General features: G+C 39.4%; 1 protein-coding gene across 4 annotated transcripts in view; it reads left to right on the top strand.

Annotated features, from left to right (window-relative positions):
• ARHGEF10 (Rho guanine nucleotide exchange factor 10) overlaps positions 1-14,646 on the top strand; it is a 109,686-nt gene that overhangs the window by 31,460 nt on the left and 63,580 nt on the right. For 3 of the 4 annotated variants that reach the window (XM_088162301.1, XM_014869528.2, XM_088162302.1), the window contains 7 exons: positions 70-133; positions 1,316-1,395; positions 2,509-2,565; positions 4,981-5,144; positions 8,161-8,277; positions 9,545-9,659; positions 12,117-12,229. In XM_088162301.1, the coding sequence (XP_088018427.1) occupies positions 70-133; positions 1,316-1,395; positions 2,509-2,565; positions 4,981-5,144; positions 8,161-8,277; positions 9,545-9,659; positions 12,117-12,229 (710 nt within the window). The remainder of the gene's footprint in view (positions 1-69; positions 134-1,315; positions 1,396-2,508; positions 2,566-4,980; positions 5,145-8,160; positions 8,278-9,544; positions 9,660-12,116; positions 12,230-14,646) is intronic. The other variant, XM_088162303.1, reaches the window with a different exon arrangement.

Genomic DNA, 14,646 nt, shown 5'->3' with positions numbered 1-14,646 from the left:
GTGCCATTTGAGCCAAACGGACGTTATTGCAAGCATTTTCTTTTTTTCTTTTTTTTTTCTACTTGGCAGGTACACAGTCAGCAACTGAAGAATGTCATTATAATTCTGTAAACTTGGAGGACCCTCAGAATAGGTGATTGCCAGTTTATCATGTTTTAATGATTTGTAAAACCTTAATTCCTAAGAAAGCTTGCATTTGATAAGTATTTTCCTTGCGTGATACTTCCATGTTTGTTGGTTTGTGTTTTTTCACTTTCTTAGTCCTGTAATTCTGATTGTGTACTAAAATCAGCACTGATGTGTGTGTGACTGTGCATGACATTTTTGAAGACATTGGGTTGAATTTTTATAGATTGATGGCAATGTCAGCTGCAACAGATTGCTGGAGATTTTGTCTAGCCTGCTGCTTTCAGCAGGACCACTGCCAATACTCCATCAGATCAACCATGGCCTTGCTGGCTGACCCTTCAAACCCTCCAAGGATGGAGGTGCTGCAGCTTCCCTGAGCACTCCTCCCTGCTGTACTGCCTTCCCCTTTCCCCTTTTTCCCCCTACCTCCACAAAAGTCCAAACCAAATCTTCCAGTGGGCAGTCTGTTGACCATTCCCCCTTTGTCTGGAATTAAAAAAAAACCGGCCCCAAAACCCCCAAAACATACCCAAACAAAAAAATAACTCTGATTCCATCACCTCTGTAGTTCTCTTTTGGATAGTTGTAGCTGCTCTTGGATCACCCCATAACATCCTTCTCACCAGACTAAATAATCTCCATGTCTTTTACTTCCTTCCTTGTAAACCATGTGCTTTAGTCCCTGACTTCAGTTTCTCTACATCTCTCTAGAGGTAGCTTCAATTTCTCCACAGCTCTCTAGCAGGGGAGTGTTGGGAAGCCAAAACTGGGCGTGCTGCTACAGGTTCAGCCTCACTGGCAGGAGGGCAGAGGAGGATAACAGCTTTGCCTGATTGCTCCTGATGTAACCCAGAATGTCTTTAGTCCTATTTACCATGGAAAGGAAGTTCTCACTTCACCGTTTCTGAGAGAATTTCCTGTGTTCTGGTAGATTAACTCAAAAGAAGAGTATTTTTTAAGATTGTAAAGAAAGTGTTTTCAATTTTCTGACTAAAAGTGTCAGACTATTAACTAGAATAGATTATTCATCACCCAACTACATGCTGAAGCAATATTTTTGACTAATCAGCAGACTTGGAATGGAAGCTAGAAGACAGAAATACATTTCTTTTCTTGTTTTCATGGATGTTTAAAAATATCGTGGTGTTAACTTTTACTTCTTCTATTTTATGGCCTCTTTTTCAAGTGAAGATAACCAGACCAAGAGAGAGGATGATGCCCTGGCCAAATGGGTTGCAGATCCTGCAAATACAGCGTGGATGGAAAGTAAGTACAAGTGAGCACTGAAGTACCACTGTAGAAGGTGGTCAGTTTTAAGTTTGATCAGCAATGTATGTGTGTCTATGTGCACAAGCAGATTTTATGGGAATGTCCAAGTTCACTTTTACTTTGTGTTTTCAGGTAGGTTCCAGAACCAAGATGTACCAGTTAGAACATTCAACAGTGTAATAAAATTGCATTTTAGAATAAAGCTAACATTCACTTTCCCACCTTTTGGAGTCTGTGGAATCATGTGTTATGGAAGTCATTTGGCTCCATCGATGCATTTGCAGTGGAATAAGCTCCAGTTCAGAGTCTGATCTGTGACCAGATTTGAAATTGCTCTTCTTGTGCAGTAGTTGGCATATAAGTATTTGGAGGAGGTGGAAGGGAAAGAATTGCCACTGTCTTGGTCTGTGCTGTTGATTCTTGGCTGCTAGCTGCATTTTAAACCAGAACAGAGACTGTGTGGTTTGAGGACAGGTTATCCTGCCTGTTTGCAGCTGTTTCCACTGGGCTGGAGGTTCATCTTACGTATTTTGTGAAGCAACTGAAGAATTTGCATTGTCATTCTGCCTCTTAATGTACTATGCTGATCATTACATTATTTAGTTTTGATTCTTTTTCAAAAGTCAATTTCAGCTTTTCTACAGTCATTCATTAAGGCAGTGTGGAGCCTTCAACAGCACAGAACATACTATACCTCTGTAAGAAGGAGGGAGAAATAGTGGCATTTGAAGTGGATTTTTATTTTCAGGCTACCAAAAGTCATCATAAGCAATGCAGATAAAACTCTGAAATTTCACAAATATCATACACTTCTTTGTGCATTATTGCAATATTTGAATGATTAGATTTGCAAGCAAAATGCTAGTGGAGAGTGAGCCATATCTCTGTTGTATTCATATATGCCAATATAACCAAAATTCTTTAAAATAGAATAGAATATATCAGTTGGAGCGGACCTATAGCATTTCAATTGCCTGACCATTTCAGGGCTGACCAAAAGTTAAAGTCTTATTAACAGCTTTGTCCAAATGCCTCTTAAACACTTGGTCTCATTTACATTTTAGGAAGTTTCTCATTTGTTTTTTTTTTTTTTTTCTGTCTTGGTTTTAGACCCAGATGAGGTAATTTATGATGATGTGCCAAGAGAAGATTCAGACTCTGAACCAGGTTTGAGATCTTTATTATGTTGAAAGCAATGTAAAGTGGAATTATGTGCATGTATACTAAACAGATACATTGGTTAAGTACCTAAAATATATGTAAATGGAATTAACATTGTGTAAATAATTGGTAGGTCTTAAAAAGTTCAGAATTGTACTAACACTTAAAGGACTATCTCAGCAGATCTCCTATACTGCTCTTCTCAGAAGCTGAATTCTGCTTTGTTTTATAGACACTGTTCCAAATATTTGAGTATTCTGCATATTAGAGAATTACAGTGTTGGGTGTTGTAGGGCCCTGAAAAAGGCCAGGTAGTTAGGAAAAGGGTGTTTTAAATAATTAAGCAATGTATGATAATGTATCATTGTCATGGTTATAGAGAAAAGCCCTTTCCTTTAATGTCCCCTTCAATATATAAATGCTTGATAGAAGGTCCAGAGTGGCTGTTCACCATCCTGATTGTGACTCTACAGAAATGTTTTATTTCAGCTTTGAAGTGGTCCCCTCCTGATGGTTGTGACCACATTTGGAGGGGGCAGAATAGATCTCAAAGTATTTACTAGTAAGATTTTACCTTCACTGGAGATGATGGAGTTAGGGCTCAAGAAGAATATTTCATTGAGTTCTTGCTCAGGTTTGTTTTGCAGTTTTTGAGTATAGTGAATTTTCTTAAAGATCAGTTGCTACTTTAAAGCTGTAACAGTTTCCTTTCTTGTCCTTAGTAGTGTTCAGGTGTTCTACAAATTACTACTGAATTTTTTTTCATTTATTATTGGAAAGTACCGTGTTACATTCATGACTTGAATGCTTATATTCCTGGAAGTTCCCTCAGGGGACTGTGCTACTCTGAGCAGGGACATCTTTGTGCTGTTGCTGATCAGTCAGGAAACGTGTACACTAGGCCCAGGTGGCTGAGTTAGGTGGGATATGGAGCAAAGCTCTACTGAGCATATTGGTCAGAATCTTTAGCCTAACCCACAAGATATCGATTAAAATTTTGATTTTCATTTCTTCCCCAAAGACATTGAAAGAATCTGAGGAAATAGGTAGTAAGGGAAGTTTCATCTTTATACATTCATGATCTTGATGTTTATATTTGTATATTTTGTCAGGAAGATGCAACTATTCCAAAAAAATTTCAGTCAGACAATCTGCATTAGCTCATGGACAAGAGAAATTCACCTAGTCATGGGGTAAATCCTGCCCCAAAGTGAACAGCACGGGAGTAGACTTGCATAAGTCTTGATTTATTTTTACTTACTGTGGTGGATCCTTTAAATTACTCATTGTGCTAGATTACCACTAAGATGTCTTCTTCGGTAACAATATTTTAAGGACAGTCTTGATATGCATGGGGATTTAATTTTTTTTTTTTTTAAATCTGGATCTTCCAAATTTGACTAGAATCCTCTGTGTTAAATAATTTAATTAATGTTAATATTAAATTCCAGGGTTTAGATGGATGTGTAAAACATGTCAGCTTTTCTTTTGAGTATATATTTTTTCTCTATTTAAATTAAATTTCAATCTTAAAAGCACAGCTGCTGTTTCCTGAATTTAATATGAGACAGTTGTAAATTCTGCATCATAACCTCTGACAACAGTGATTCCTGGCAGAAGTGTTGTACCATAACATGTGTCCTCACTTTTCTACTTGTGATGACAAATGATGCTGCTTGTAGAGTGCATTCCTGTTTCCTGATAAGCAATTGGCTCTAAATTTTCCATTTTATTTTGAGTAAGTTTTATGTTCTTGACATCTGTGCCAATGGAAAGACCTGTGTCTTTAACAGGAGGTACTTTGGTCAGCCTTTGCAATATAGATTTGAAAAGGTTATGTCTTGGAAAGGTTAATATTTCTAGTTTTTAAAGTAAATTATGAGCCAGGTAGCTGCCAGGTGTGGGAGACTTCGAGTGACTGGAAGTATGAGTCATAAAACACTGTTGTGTAACACCTTCCTTGCTACTTTGGTCTGATCTGTTCTGCTGGAAGTACTGACATTTTCATTTGATTCTTGTAATGTTTTAGCATTTATCATTTTAGCTGATGTCCCTAGGGACAAATGGCAAACTTACAGATGGAAGGATGATGCTTCTCAGTGCAGATGTGCATTCACAGCTACAGTGTAAATTTCCTTTGAAGTTCTAAATTCTGTGGGATTTGGACACAACAGTGTCATTTGAGTAGCACATGTTTCTAAAAGGTTCATGGTGTGTACCATAACACTGTCCTTTTTTAGTACTCTGTTTCAACACAGACAATCTACTGTGGCTGTTTGAATATTGGATTTAATTCAGAATTTTTAATGTGCATACAAAAGTCTGTACAATTCTTTATAGCATATCCTGGACAATTTTTTTGGTGTTTGAACAAACATACACTTCAGTGTAGCTTTTTAAATTTTGGTTTAACTCTTGCAGAGGAAATGATTTATGATGATGTTGAAAATGGTGATGATGGTGGAAACAGCTCACTGGAATATGGGTGGAGTTCAAGTGAGTTTGAAAGCTATGAAGAACAGAGTGATTCTGAGTGTAAAAATGGAATTCCCAGCTCCTTTTTGCGAGGCAACCACAAGAGACATGTATGTATTCTGCAGTGCTGCTCAGTCATTGAGGTTATCCTGGTTTCCAACCCTTTATTTTCTCACCTGTATTTCTTTTTATCCTCAATTCAGTTTCAAATGCCAACAACACCTTTTTAAAGGATACATGAATCAGTGTGGAAGTGACAGTACATAACAAAATGTAACAGGGAAGAGATGAAAATGTTAAACAGAAGCTTCTTACAAAAAAGAAAAAAACTCAAATTGGATTAAAATAAAATTAAAAATGAGATTATTTTTGCTTATGGGAAGTTCCTCACCTTCTCTTCTTTTGCAGTTTCTGGATTGGTGTAAGTGGTAAATAAATGTGGAAAATAATGTGAAGAATAAACGGGGAGAAGCCTGAAAAGAATTGAAGGTTTGGGATCTTTAGGTGCTCAAAAGTCAGAAAACTCTGCCACTGTTCCCTAGCTGTCTTAGATCTGCATCAGTTTGCTTGTTTGAAAGTGACTGAGCTTAAAAACGTCTGAAAGTAAATGATTTTTGTAATCAAAGAGAATTCTACCTATTGGGAGAGAAGAGAGGTGTCATGATTAAAATGATCCATCTGTGACACTTCTCAAGCCTGGTACCTTTGGCTCCATCTGTTCTGCGGGAGGCAGGAAGGCACAGGTGACACTGGTGCCTGTCCTCACTGCATCTGTCCCATTGCACAGGGAGACAGGTCCTGGGCTCTTGCCTTGTCGTCGCCTTGGCTCCTCTCCTGCCCTTGTGCACCCTTTCTGTGAGAGGCTCCCCAGTGTGTGCTGACTAGGGGCAAGCCCCAAGAGCCACTTGGCATCTGTGTGTTGTGAGCTGCCTCAGCACCCCGTGGCTGGAATGTGCAGGGTTGCAGAGAGTTATTTCATGGGACCCTTATTTTCATTTTGCAGGTTTCTTAACTTGAGAATAAAAGCCTTGCTGTCTGTGTTTCCCTCCAGTGTATGTTTTCTGCTCTCCCCTCACCTCCATCCTTGCTGCCCATCCTTTGGAAATCAGGGAGTGAGCAATTAACTGCAAGACTTGAGCCCACCCAAATCTGCACTTTGTAAGCTGAGTGCTCATCCTCTGTTTTTGTCTTGGTTTTGTTCTGACTAGAACGATCTTGAGCTGTTGCAGCTGTTTGTTTGGGAGTTTTTTAACAAGACTGAAAAAACTGAGCTTGATTTTTTTGTTTGTTTTAAATACCTTGGAAGAGACTAAGAAACTGCTTTGCATGTAAGTGTGTAAGCCTTAACTTGGCTGCTGGCTTATTATTTTAATTTTTTTAAATCTTCTCTTGTTATCCCTAACTTCAGCTTTGGCCATAGAATCTATTTACATATGTGAACAAAGCAAGGTTTAAAGCCATTTTTTGGGAGCTCTTAAAAGTATACTTTGATCTGTTATGGAAAACTGTTGGCAGTGGTTGAATGTGATCATACCAGGATCAGGCACAGAGTGTCTGAGCAAGAGACTCAGGAGTGATGAGAGAAGAAGGGGTGTGCCCTTGGGTACTGCTCTGCAGATGGCTTTTTCATGCCTGTGACAAAAGGTTTTGGGGATTGCCTTGTGAGGATGGATGTGAGGAGGTGAGGAACACTAAAGCTGGTGGGTGGAAAAGTCAGAGAGGCTCCTGCACCTGGATGGGTTGTTGGGAGATGGAGAAATCAGGAAATTAGGGAAGTGTTTTGGCAGAATGAGGAAAGAAACTTTAGGACTGCTGAAAAAACCCTGCAACAAACAACCAAGAAAACAACAAAAAAAACCAAAAAAACAACCCCAGTCCTCACTGCACTGGCACTTCAACACAGGCAGACACTACTCTTCTTTATGTACATTTTCTCTGTATCCGTTCCTTGCACTACCTCTCAGTTTTCCTCAGGTCTTGTGATGGATATTGCAGTTTATTCCCAGCACATCACCTTCTGTAGCCTTTCAGAGCCTGTAAGGGGCTTGCCCTACTTATAATTTTAGTGTTAGTTGAAAAGTATAGCATGGTTGGAGGTGGGATTTTTAATTTTAAGTGCTAGTATGACTTCCCTCAAAGCCACCTTCTCATTATGATTCTTATTATTCTATTTATTCCCTAAGAAGCGAAGGTTTTTGTGCTGTTAAATATTTTTTGTCTGTGGACCAGATGCTATTTTCATTATACTGCTGTAATGCCAGAATCATCATGTTAGAGGTAATTGCATCCTGACCCAGCCTAGTGGAGCTATGGGCTGGGCCTGCTGCTTTGTTTCCAACTCAGTAGGCCTTCTCTTTCCTGAGGCTTTGATCTCTTGCCAAATAATATCAAGCTGAGGGGTTTTCCACTGGACTTCTATTATAGGGCACACCAAATATTTTCCTCTTTTTTTTTCTTTCCTGGTTGCATTTTAACCTCTTTTATCTACCTTTGTCAAAATGTTTAACAAATGGTAATTAATATTCCAGAGCATTTCTTTGTGATAGTTTCCTTGCCTTGCAAATGAATATATTCATGTACGAGATGATTACACCAAAGTTCATACAATGAGGTTATGATGCATGTGGAAACTGCAAGAATATGAATCCTGTTAGTGTCTCCTTACCTGACTCATTGCCTGTCAATTTCCATATTCTCAGGTGCCAGCAATCTACACAGGTTCTTCAGTCTCTTGAGTTTTCTTCTGATTCACTGTTTTGAAGGATAGTCTGAAATACAGACTAGGCTTTGTGTCCAGTGAATAATGCTTATGATTAAAGCTGATGTATTGTTTCCATGTAGTTTTTAAGAGATAGGCACAATACAATTAATATATTATAACAATATAGTTACCTTAGTTGAAGTGGCTTTGCCCTTGTCTTTACAGAAAAGCACCTGGCAGAGTTCAGCAGTGCCCAGGAGTGCTGATCCCTTCCTCAGACTGGAGCTTCCCTCAGTGATAGTTTTCCCTTAGTTGTCTTTGTGTCAGTAGATAGCTGGGGCAATGTGCATGATTTATGTGAGTGCTTTAGCATGAAGTTTTCACTATGGTTTTATGAAAAGATTGTGTCTTTTTATACACTGTAGCTTTCTCATGACCTAATGCGTTTAAAGGAGCATTATGAAAAAAAGATGAAAGATTTGATGTCAAACACTGTGGGAGCAGTAGAGATTCAGCAACTAAAGCAAAAACATGAGCTGAAGGTAGTGTAGTTGATTTTTGTAACTAGTTACATTTAAATAATTGCTTTTCCAACACAGACAATGTTGTCTTTTATTAATAGCTTGAGAAAGTAGACAATAATTTGTATAAAATGAATTCTGAATGAGCTGAATTTTTATTGTGCAGTCTTAAATTAAAGACTATAATATTGCTATACTCTTAAAAATACTTGGCCAAAGACCTTTTCTCATGCTTACTTTTAATGTTAACAACCTCAGAAAATGAGACTGGGCATTGTCTTTCCCTGCTGACTGGTGCCCTTATCCCAGAGTGTGAGCCAGGTATACAACAACCCTGGTGCCTCTCTGAGAACTTGGCTCCATAGGGCTAGCCTAGCCCTAGCTCTGCAGCCACACAGGATGAAATTGGGAATCTCCCTGCTCTCCATTCTGAATGGAGCCAGTATGAAAAGACTAGGTTTTTGCTAAAAGCTTCAGTCTCAAACCCAGAAGTTGCCTGATTGCAGCAAGACAGCTTTGTTTGTGTTCTGACACTAGTGGGGATTTTTTGTTGTGGTGGCATTTTGGGAAGGAAGAAGTACAAAGCAGGATATTTTAATAAACATTTTCCAGCAAAGCAGAATTTATTTGGTTTTTTTTTTTTGGTTGTGTTGTTTTTTGGGTTTTTTGTTGATGTTGGTTTTTTTGTTTTGTTTTTTTGGGGTTTTTTTGTTTTGTTTTGTTGTTTTGTTGTTGTTGTTGTTGTTCCATGAAATTTCATTTTGCTGTAGTAGTGTACTGTAAGATTTATGGAATTCTTAATTAAACCGGTGTATTTGTTCAATGAATGAAGTTATTAGTTGTAACTTTTTCCTTCAAAACAGTGTTTGTTTAAGAATATAGTTAATATATAACTGAGTCTAGGAGATTATCTTTAGGTCAGAAATACTTTGGAAGAGTTATTGGGACACTGAAAGATGGACAAGACCTCTGGCATTAATGACCTGTGAGTAGTAGGTATTTGTTCAGTAAGGTAACATTTGAGACTATTTAAGGTTTCTGTTTGAATGCAGAAAGGTTCTTAGGCATTTCTGTTCTTTCAGACTTGCATACAATATTGTCATGAAGTAAGTCCTTGTCTCTGTTTTTATTTCGTTTTGAAATACCGGAGCTTGGCTCTGAGCTTTCATGGTTCTCTCTACTTATATATTCATTTGACTTTGGATGGTATTGATAGCCTAAAAGTGTGCAGGCTCAAATGTTTTCCTGTTATTCACTGAACATGTAGACTGTATTTTTTATATTACAGATGCAAAAGCTTATGAGAGCTGCTAGAGAAGGTACCAAAGATGGACTTGAGAAGACAAAAGCAGCTGTGAAGAAGGGTCGTTCCTTCATTCGGACAAAATCTTTCATTTCTCAAGGTATATGCTATTTACAGTGTTTCTCTTTGTTACATTCTCTAGTAATTTCTGAGAAAGAAGATGAATGGCCTAGCAAATTTTTGTAGTGGGAGCTGAGGGCTAGATGCAACAAATCAGATATATATATATATATATATATATATATCAGAAACATATGGTGTAATATTCAGTTCAGATGACAGCATGGTCAATGAACCTTGAGCAGTTTTTTCTATTTGGGGCAAGAACCGGAGCGACCTGAGGACCACAGAGAAGGGTCAACTTAAAAACAATAACAAAAAATCCCACCAAGCAGTGTGATCTAGGTACTGGTAGATGAGAGTATGGAAGTGATATTAAGTTACTGTCATGGTGTAACCCCAAACAGCACCCAAGCCCCTCACAGCCACTTGCTCACTCTCCTACCACCAGGACTGGGGAGAGAATTAGAAGGGTAAGAGTGAGAACTTGTGTGTTGAGATAAAGACAGTTTAATAGTGACCATAAAAGCCACACACAAAGAAGGACAAGGAACTAGTTCACTGATTCCCAAGGGCAGTGAAGATGCTTATCCATCTCCAGGAGGGCAGGGCCCCATTACACGCACTGGTTACTTGGGACACAAATGTCATCACTCTGAATGTCCCCTCCACTTACTCCTCCTTCCTCCCACTGAGGAGGATGTCATATGGTCTGGAATATCCTTTTAGTCAATTTGGGTGACTTGTCCTGGCTGTATCTCCTCCCAGCCTCCCGTGCACCTCCAGCACCCTCGCCAGCATGACAGTGTGAAAAGCAGAAAAGGTCTTGGCTCTATGTAAGCCCTGCTCAGCAATAAAAACGTCTTTATATTATCAACCCTGTGTCCAGTACAAATCCAAAATGTAGCTCCATACTAGCCACTGTGAAGAAAATTACTTCTACCCCAGCCAAAACCAGCACAGTTACTAAGTCTGTCCAGGTCTCTCCATCAAATAACTCTTGAATGTCAGGAGAGTATGCTGTTAAGACATGGTTTTCAGTGGAGAAGTAGTTGGCTATTTTAAAAAGTTCAGAAGTTCATCACTGGTAAGGAGTAATGCTTTCCGTGCTTAAGAGTGAAAGTAGGAGAAAAGACTGTACTAGTTAATCAGTTGGATGATTTTTGATAAAAGCTGAATTTGGGAATACAGGAAATGATGTAAAATCGAAAAGCCACAGAACTACTTTTATTCTTTCTGTTGTTGAGAGCAAGTGACAGTCCTTTGTCATGAGTCTTGGCAGCAGCTGTCCACAGGTAATTTTTCAAGAGACAGATGGTAGAAAATTAAACTATTTCATTTTTCAGATAAGTCTGAGAGATAATATATCTTTCTGGTCAAGATTCTGCCCAACTAATTAAATAGTAGTAACTTCAGAGCTTATAAAACTACAATTCTGGGAAGCTAGAACCACAAGGCTGGAACAAAATATTTTTATTGAGAGAGGTAACATAAAATTGCATCCTGTCTGTGTGGACTGGGACACATCTTACATCTCTGTCATGACCTCTGACTGCTTCTCAGTTTACTTAATTCACAGATGGACTACAGAAAGGTACAAAAGATGAGGTGATCAAAAAGTGTATCCTCAACTTCTTGAACAGCTGAAAATGATCTGCAGGACAGTGTTACAATGGACCTGGCATTCTTTCTTACATTTCCAAAGATTAGGTTGCAGACACAGTGTATCTGGGGATGACTGAATCCCATAACCACTTTCCAAATCAGCAGGGAGCTAGTGAAAAATTCGTTAACAAAACTCACAAGTTTCTCCCAGCCATCAGATCTGCTTCCCTTATTTCTCTTTCTCTTTCTAAGGCAGTTTCTCATACCCTTCTCTCTTTATGTCTCCTTTCCTTGTGTCTGCTTGTTTGGCTGGCTATGTACTGCCACCTATCAGTGCACTTCGGTGGTGCTTTTTCAGTAAAATTTTTACCCACAGAGCCATGCAGAATCCCTCACTCCTTTCTGATGAAAGCAAACATTCTGGTTAGTTTGGCTACTTTAGTTCAGATATAGAAGGGTGTATAGAATTTTTTTAGCTGGATTATAATATGAGGGTTTTCAGTTTCTTCCCAAGGGTCATTTATTTTGAAACTGCTGTCCCTGGAGCTGCAGTGCTTTAACCCAAGTTGTCATGACCTGCCCTCTGGACAGTCCCATTCTCCTGGCCAAGAGGAGGCAGTAGAGGTCAAGCAAAAGATGCTTAGGCTGTCTCCAGCTGTGGGATGTTAGGATGCCTTTGCAAGGTGTTCTGTATTAGAGTGCCTATTGGTGGTAGCATTTATGTGATTTCATAGATGATACAGAAGTGCTGGGAAATTCCTTTAATTTGATAAGTGAAAATTTATAATTTCTCTGCTCGGATGATAAGGTTTTTGCTTTTTTGGTTTTGTTTTGATTTTTTTCTTCTTTCAATCCACATGTAGAAGCTGACATTTTGGTTATTTATTTATAGATCATAGATCATCTTGTCTGGAAGAAGAAGAGCTAAATTTATTTATTGATGTGGACTGTATGCATACAGAAGCAATTATGACTCCTATGCCCGAAGGATTATCACAGCAGCAGGTAGTAAACTTTGGGAAATATGGTCTTCTGCCTTTTTTTTCTCCTCTTCTGCTCTGCACCAATGGCTCTTACATGCTTTTGGTCTTCAAACATATTGGCATTTTACTCAAGTGGATATCAAATTCAGAATTGAATAAGTAGTTTTTTGAAAATTGGTGTGTGTGCATATAGTTCCATCAATCCTGAATATACCCAGAGGTGCAAAATGCTGGTTTGCATTATAAAATTATCTGTAAAAACTATATTGTTTCACTACCTGAACGCTTAAACTAAATGTGATGGTTTTGAGTGAAAAAAAGTAGAGTTAAAGCATTTTTATTGAACCTGAAAACATTGTTCCAGGTGCTCTGAGATTTCCATTTTAAATGTAGAGAATATCCTGTATGCTCTTCGAATACAAAGGTTTTTCTTGGTTAAAAATAATCATCCCCAGTAAAGTCAAGTCTACAGAAGAACTAATTTTGCTGTTCTCCACCTCAAACTGTATAGTCACTGTGAAAATCACTTCAAAAAATACTGAAATCAGCATCAGTTAAGAAATTTTGGCTGGAAAAAAATCCCTTGGGTTCATGTTACTGTATTGTTATGACAACTAATAACTATATGAGAGTTTTTATCTTCTTGTGGTGTCAAGTGATGAGTCAATTGGTCAGTACTTTAATAAAATGGGCAAAAAAACCAAACTAAGGGGCAATTAAGGAGAGGGCTATGCATTTTTGGGATTTCTTTTTTTGTTTAACCTTTTATTTGGGTGAGGTTTATTTTTCTCTTGTGTTTAACACAATGAAGTGCTAATCTTATAACAAAGCAACTACCAAACTGTGTTCCATTTCTGTAAGATTTTATTATAATGTGAGATTTCAGCATCGGTCTGAATACTCCTTCCTTCTTTCCAAATAGGAATTTGAGTTTCACTGGGGTAGTTTTGTACAAATAAATTTACCCTCTTTTGCAAAAATCCCAGAGTGCTTGTAATTTGGAACAAACTGGTAATAGTTGTGCAAGTCATCACAAATATTGCTTATCTTCCCAGGAGGAGCTGTCCAAGTGGACAGGAATGGAGTTAGGGAAGCCAAAGCTCAGTTGCAGCTAGTGAGGTGTGAAGGGCAACAGTGAAGAGTTTCTGATGTGTACATTGGCAACAAAAGAGAAAACATGATATGCTGCTTGGTGGGGCACAGACCTAGTGATAACGGGTCCAAACTGTGCCACCTTTGCCTCAGGTTTTACTAGTGAGGCTTGTCCTCAGGACTCAGCCCATTAGCCCAGAACAGGTCTGCTGGGGTGAAGCCTGGTCCGCAGCTGGGGCAGCTGAGGCCATTTAGACATTCAGGTGTCTGTGGGACCAGATGGGATGTATATCAGGATGTGTAAGGCCTTTCTCAGTCATCTAAGATCACACTGATCAGAAGACTGGGAAAAAGTGTCACACTCTTGTCTCCACAAGAAGGAGAAGTGAGTCTGGCCCTCACCTCAATCCCAACAAAAGTGATGGAGCACATGCTTTTGGGAGCTGTGTCTGCGTTCAGTAGGACAGGAGGGAAAAATCAGCATAGATGGACCTGAGTCCATTTGTGCATGACCAGCTTGAGCCCCTTTGAGGTGACTGAGGGGAGAGGTGATGGTGGTGACTTTTTGGGCAGAGGAGAACAACGTGGGTCACTTACCTCTGCCTTAAGGGCAGGATTTTCAGCTGTCTCCTGGAGTATTCCTGCACTCCTCTAGGTGAGATACAGTCTGTGTGGGTGGACTAAAAGGTGGGTGGACACCACACTCAGTGAGTCTGTGGTCCAAAGTGCATCAGGTGGTCAGTGTTAGTGCTGTCCCTCAGAGGCAGGCATGGGCCTCTGGACTTTAAAGCCTGTATGAGTAATCTGGATGCCAGCTGCAGTGCACGTCTGGAGGTGATGCCAAACTGGAGGGATGCAGCAACTGTGTGGGGGAGCAGGGCTCTGGTGGGCTGGGGTGCACAGAAACACCAGAGCAGTCCAGGGAGGGCCAGCATAACCTGGCTGTGGGAAGGGGTCACAGCCCTGGATGCCCCAGGCCAGGACCCCCTTCAGCCCAGCTGCCCTGTCACAGCAGAGCTGCTCTGTGGACATGCTGGATTCAAACAGCAGGTGGCATGGTGGCTTCTCTTTAAATCCTGGTGCCCGCAAGTACTGGGGCTCGGGCTCAGGCTCATATCTATTGCAATAACCTGAAGCCACTATTAAGTGTTCTTTTTGTGTATTATAGAACCTAAAATTTTTATTTCTACAGATGTTTATTCTATTCAGAAGAATGAACTGTGACTAAAAGTAAGATTACCAGAGCCGCTGATCCACTGTACCGAATAAGACACTGCTAAATCCATTCTAAACACAGATTAGACACAGCTAATTTTACTGTACATATCTTAAGCAAAGCCTCAAATA

The sequence above is a fragment of the Sturnus vulgaris genome, chromosome 3 (assembly GCF_052056855.1).
Source record: "Sturnus vulgaris isolate bStuVul1 chromosome 3, bStuVul1.hap1, whole genome shotgun sequence".
Taxonomy (NCBI): domain Eukaryota; kingdom Metazoa; phylum Chordata; class Aves; order Passeriformes; family Sturnidae; genus Sturnus; species Sturnus vulgaris.
This window is presented reverse-complemented; position numbering and strand designations above follow the sequence as displayed.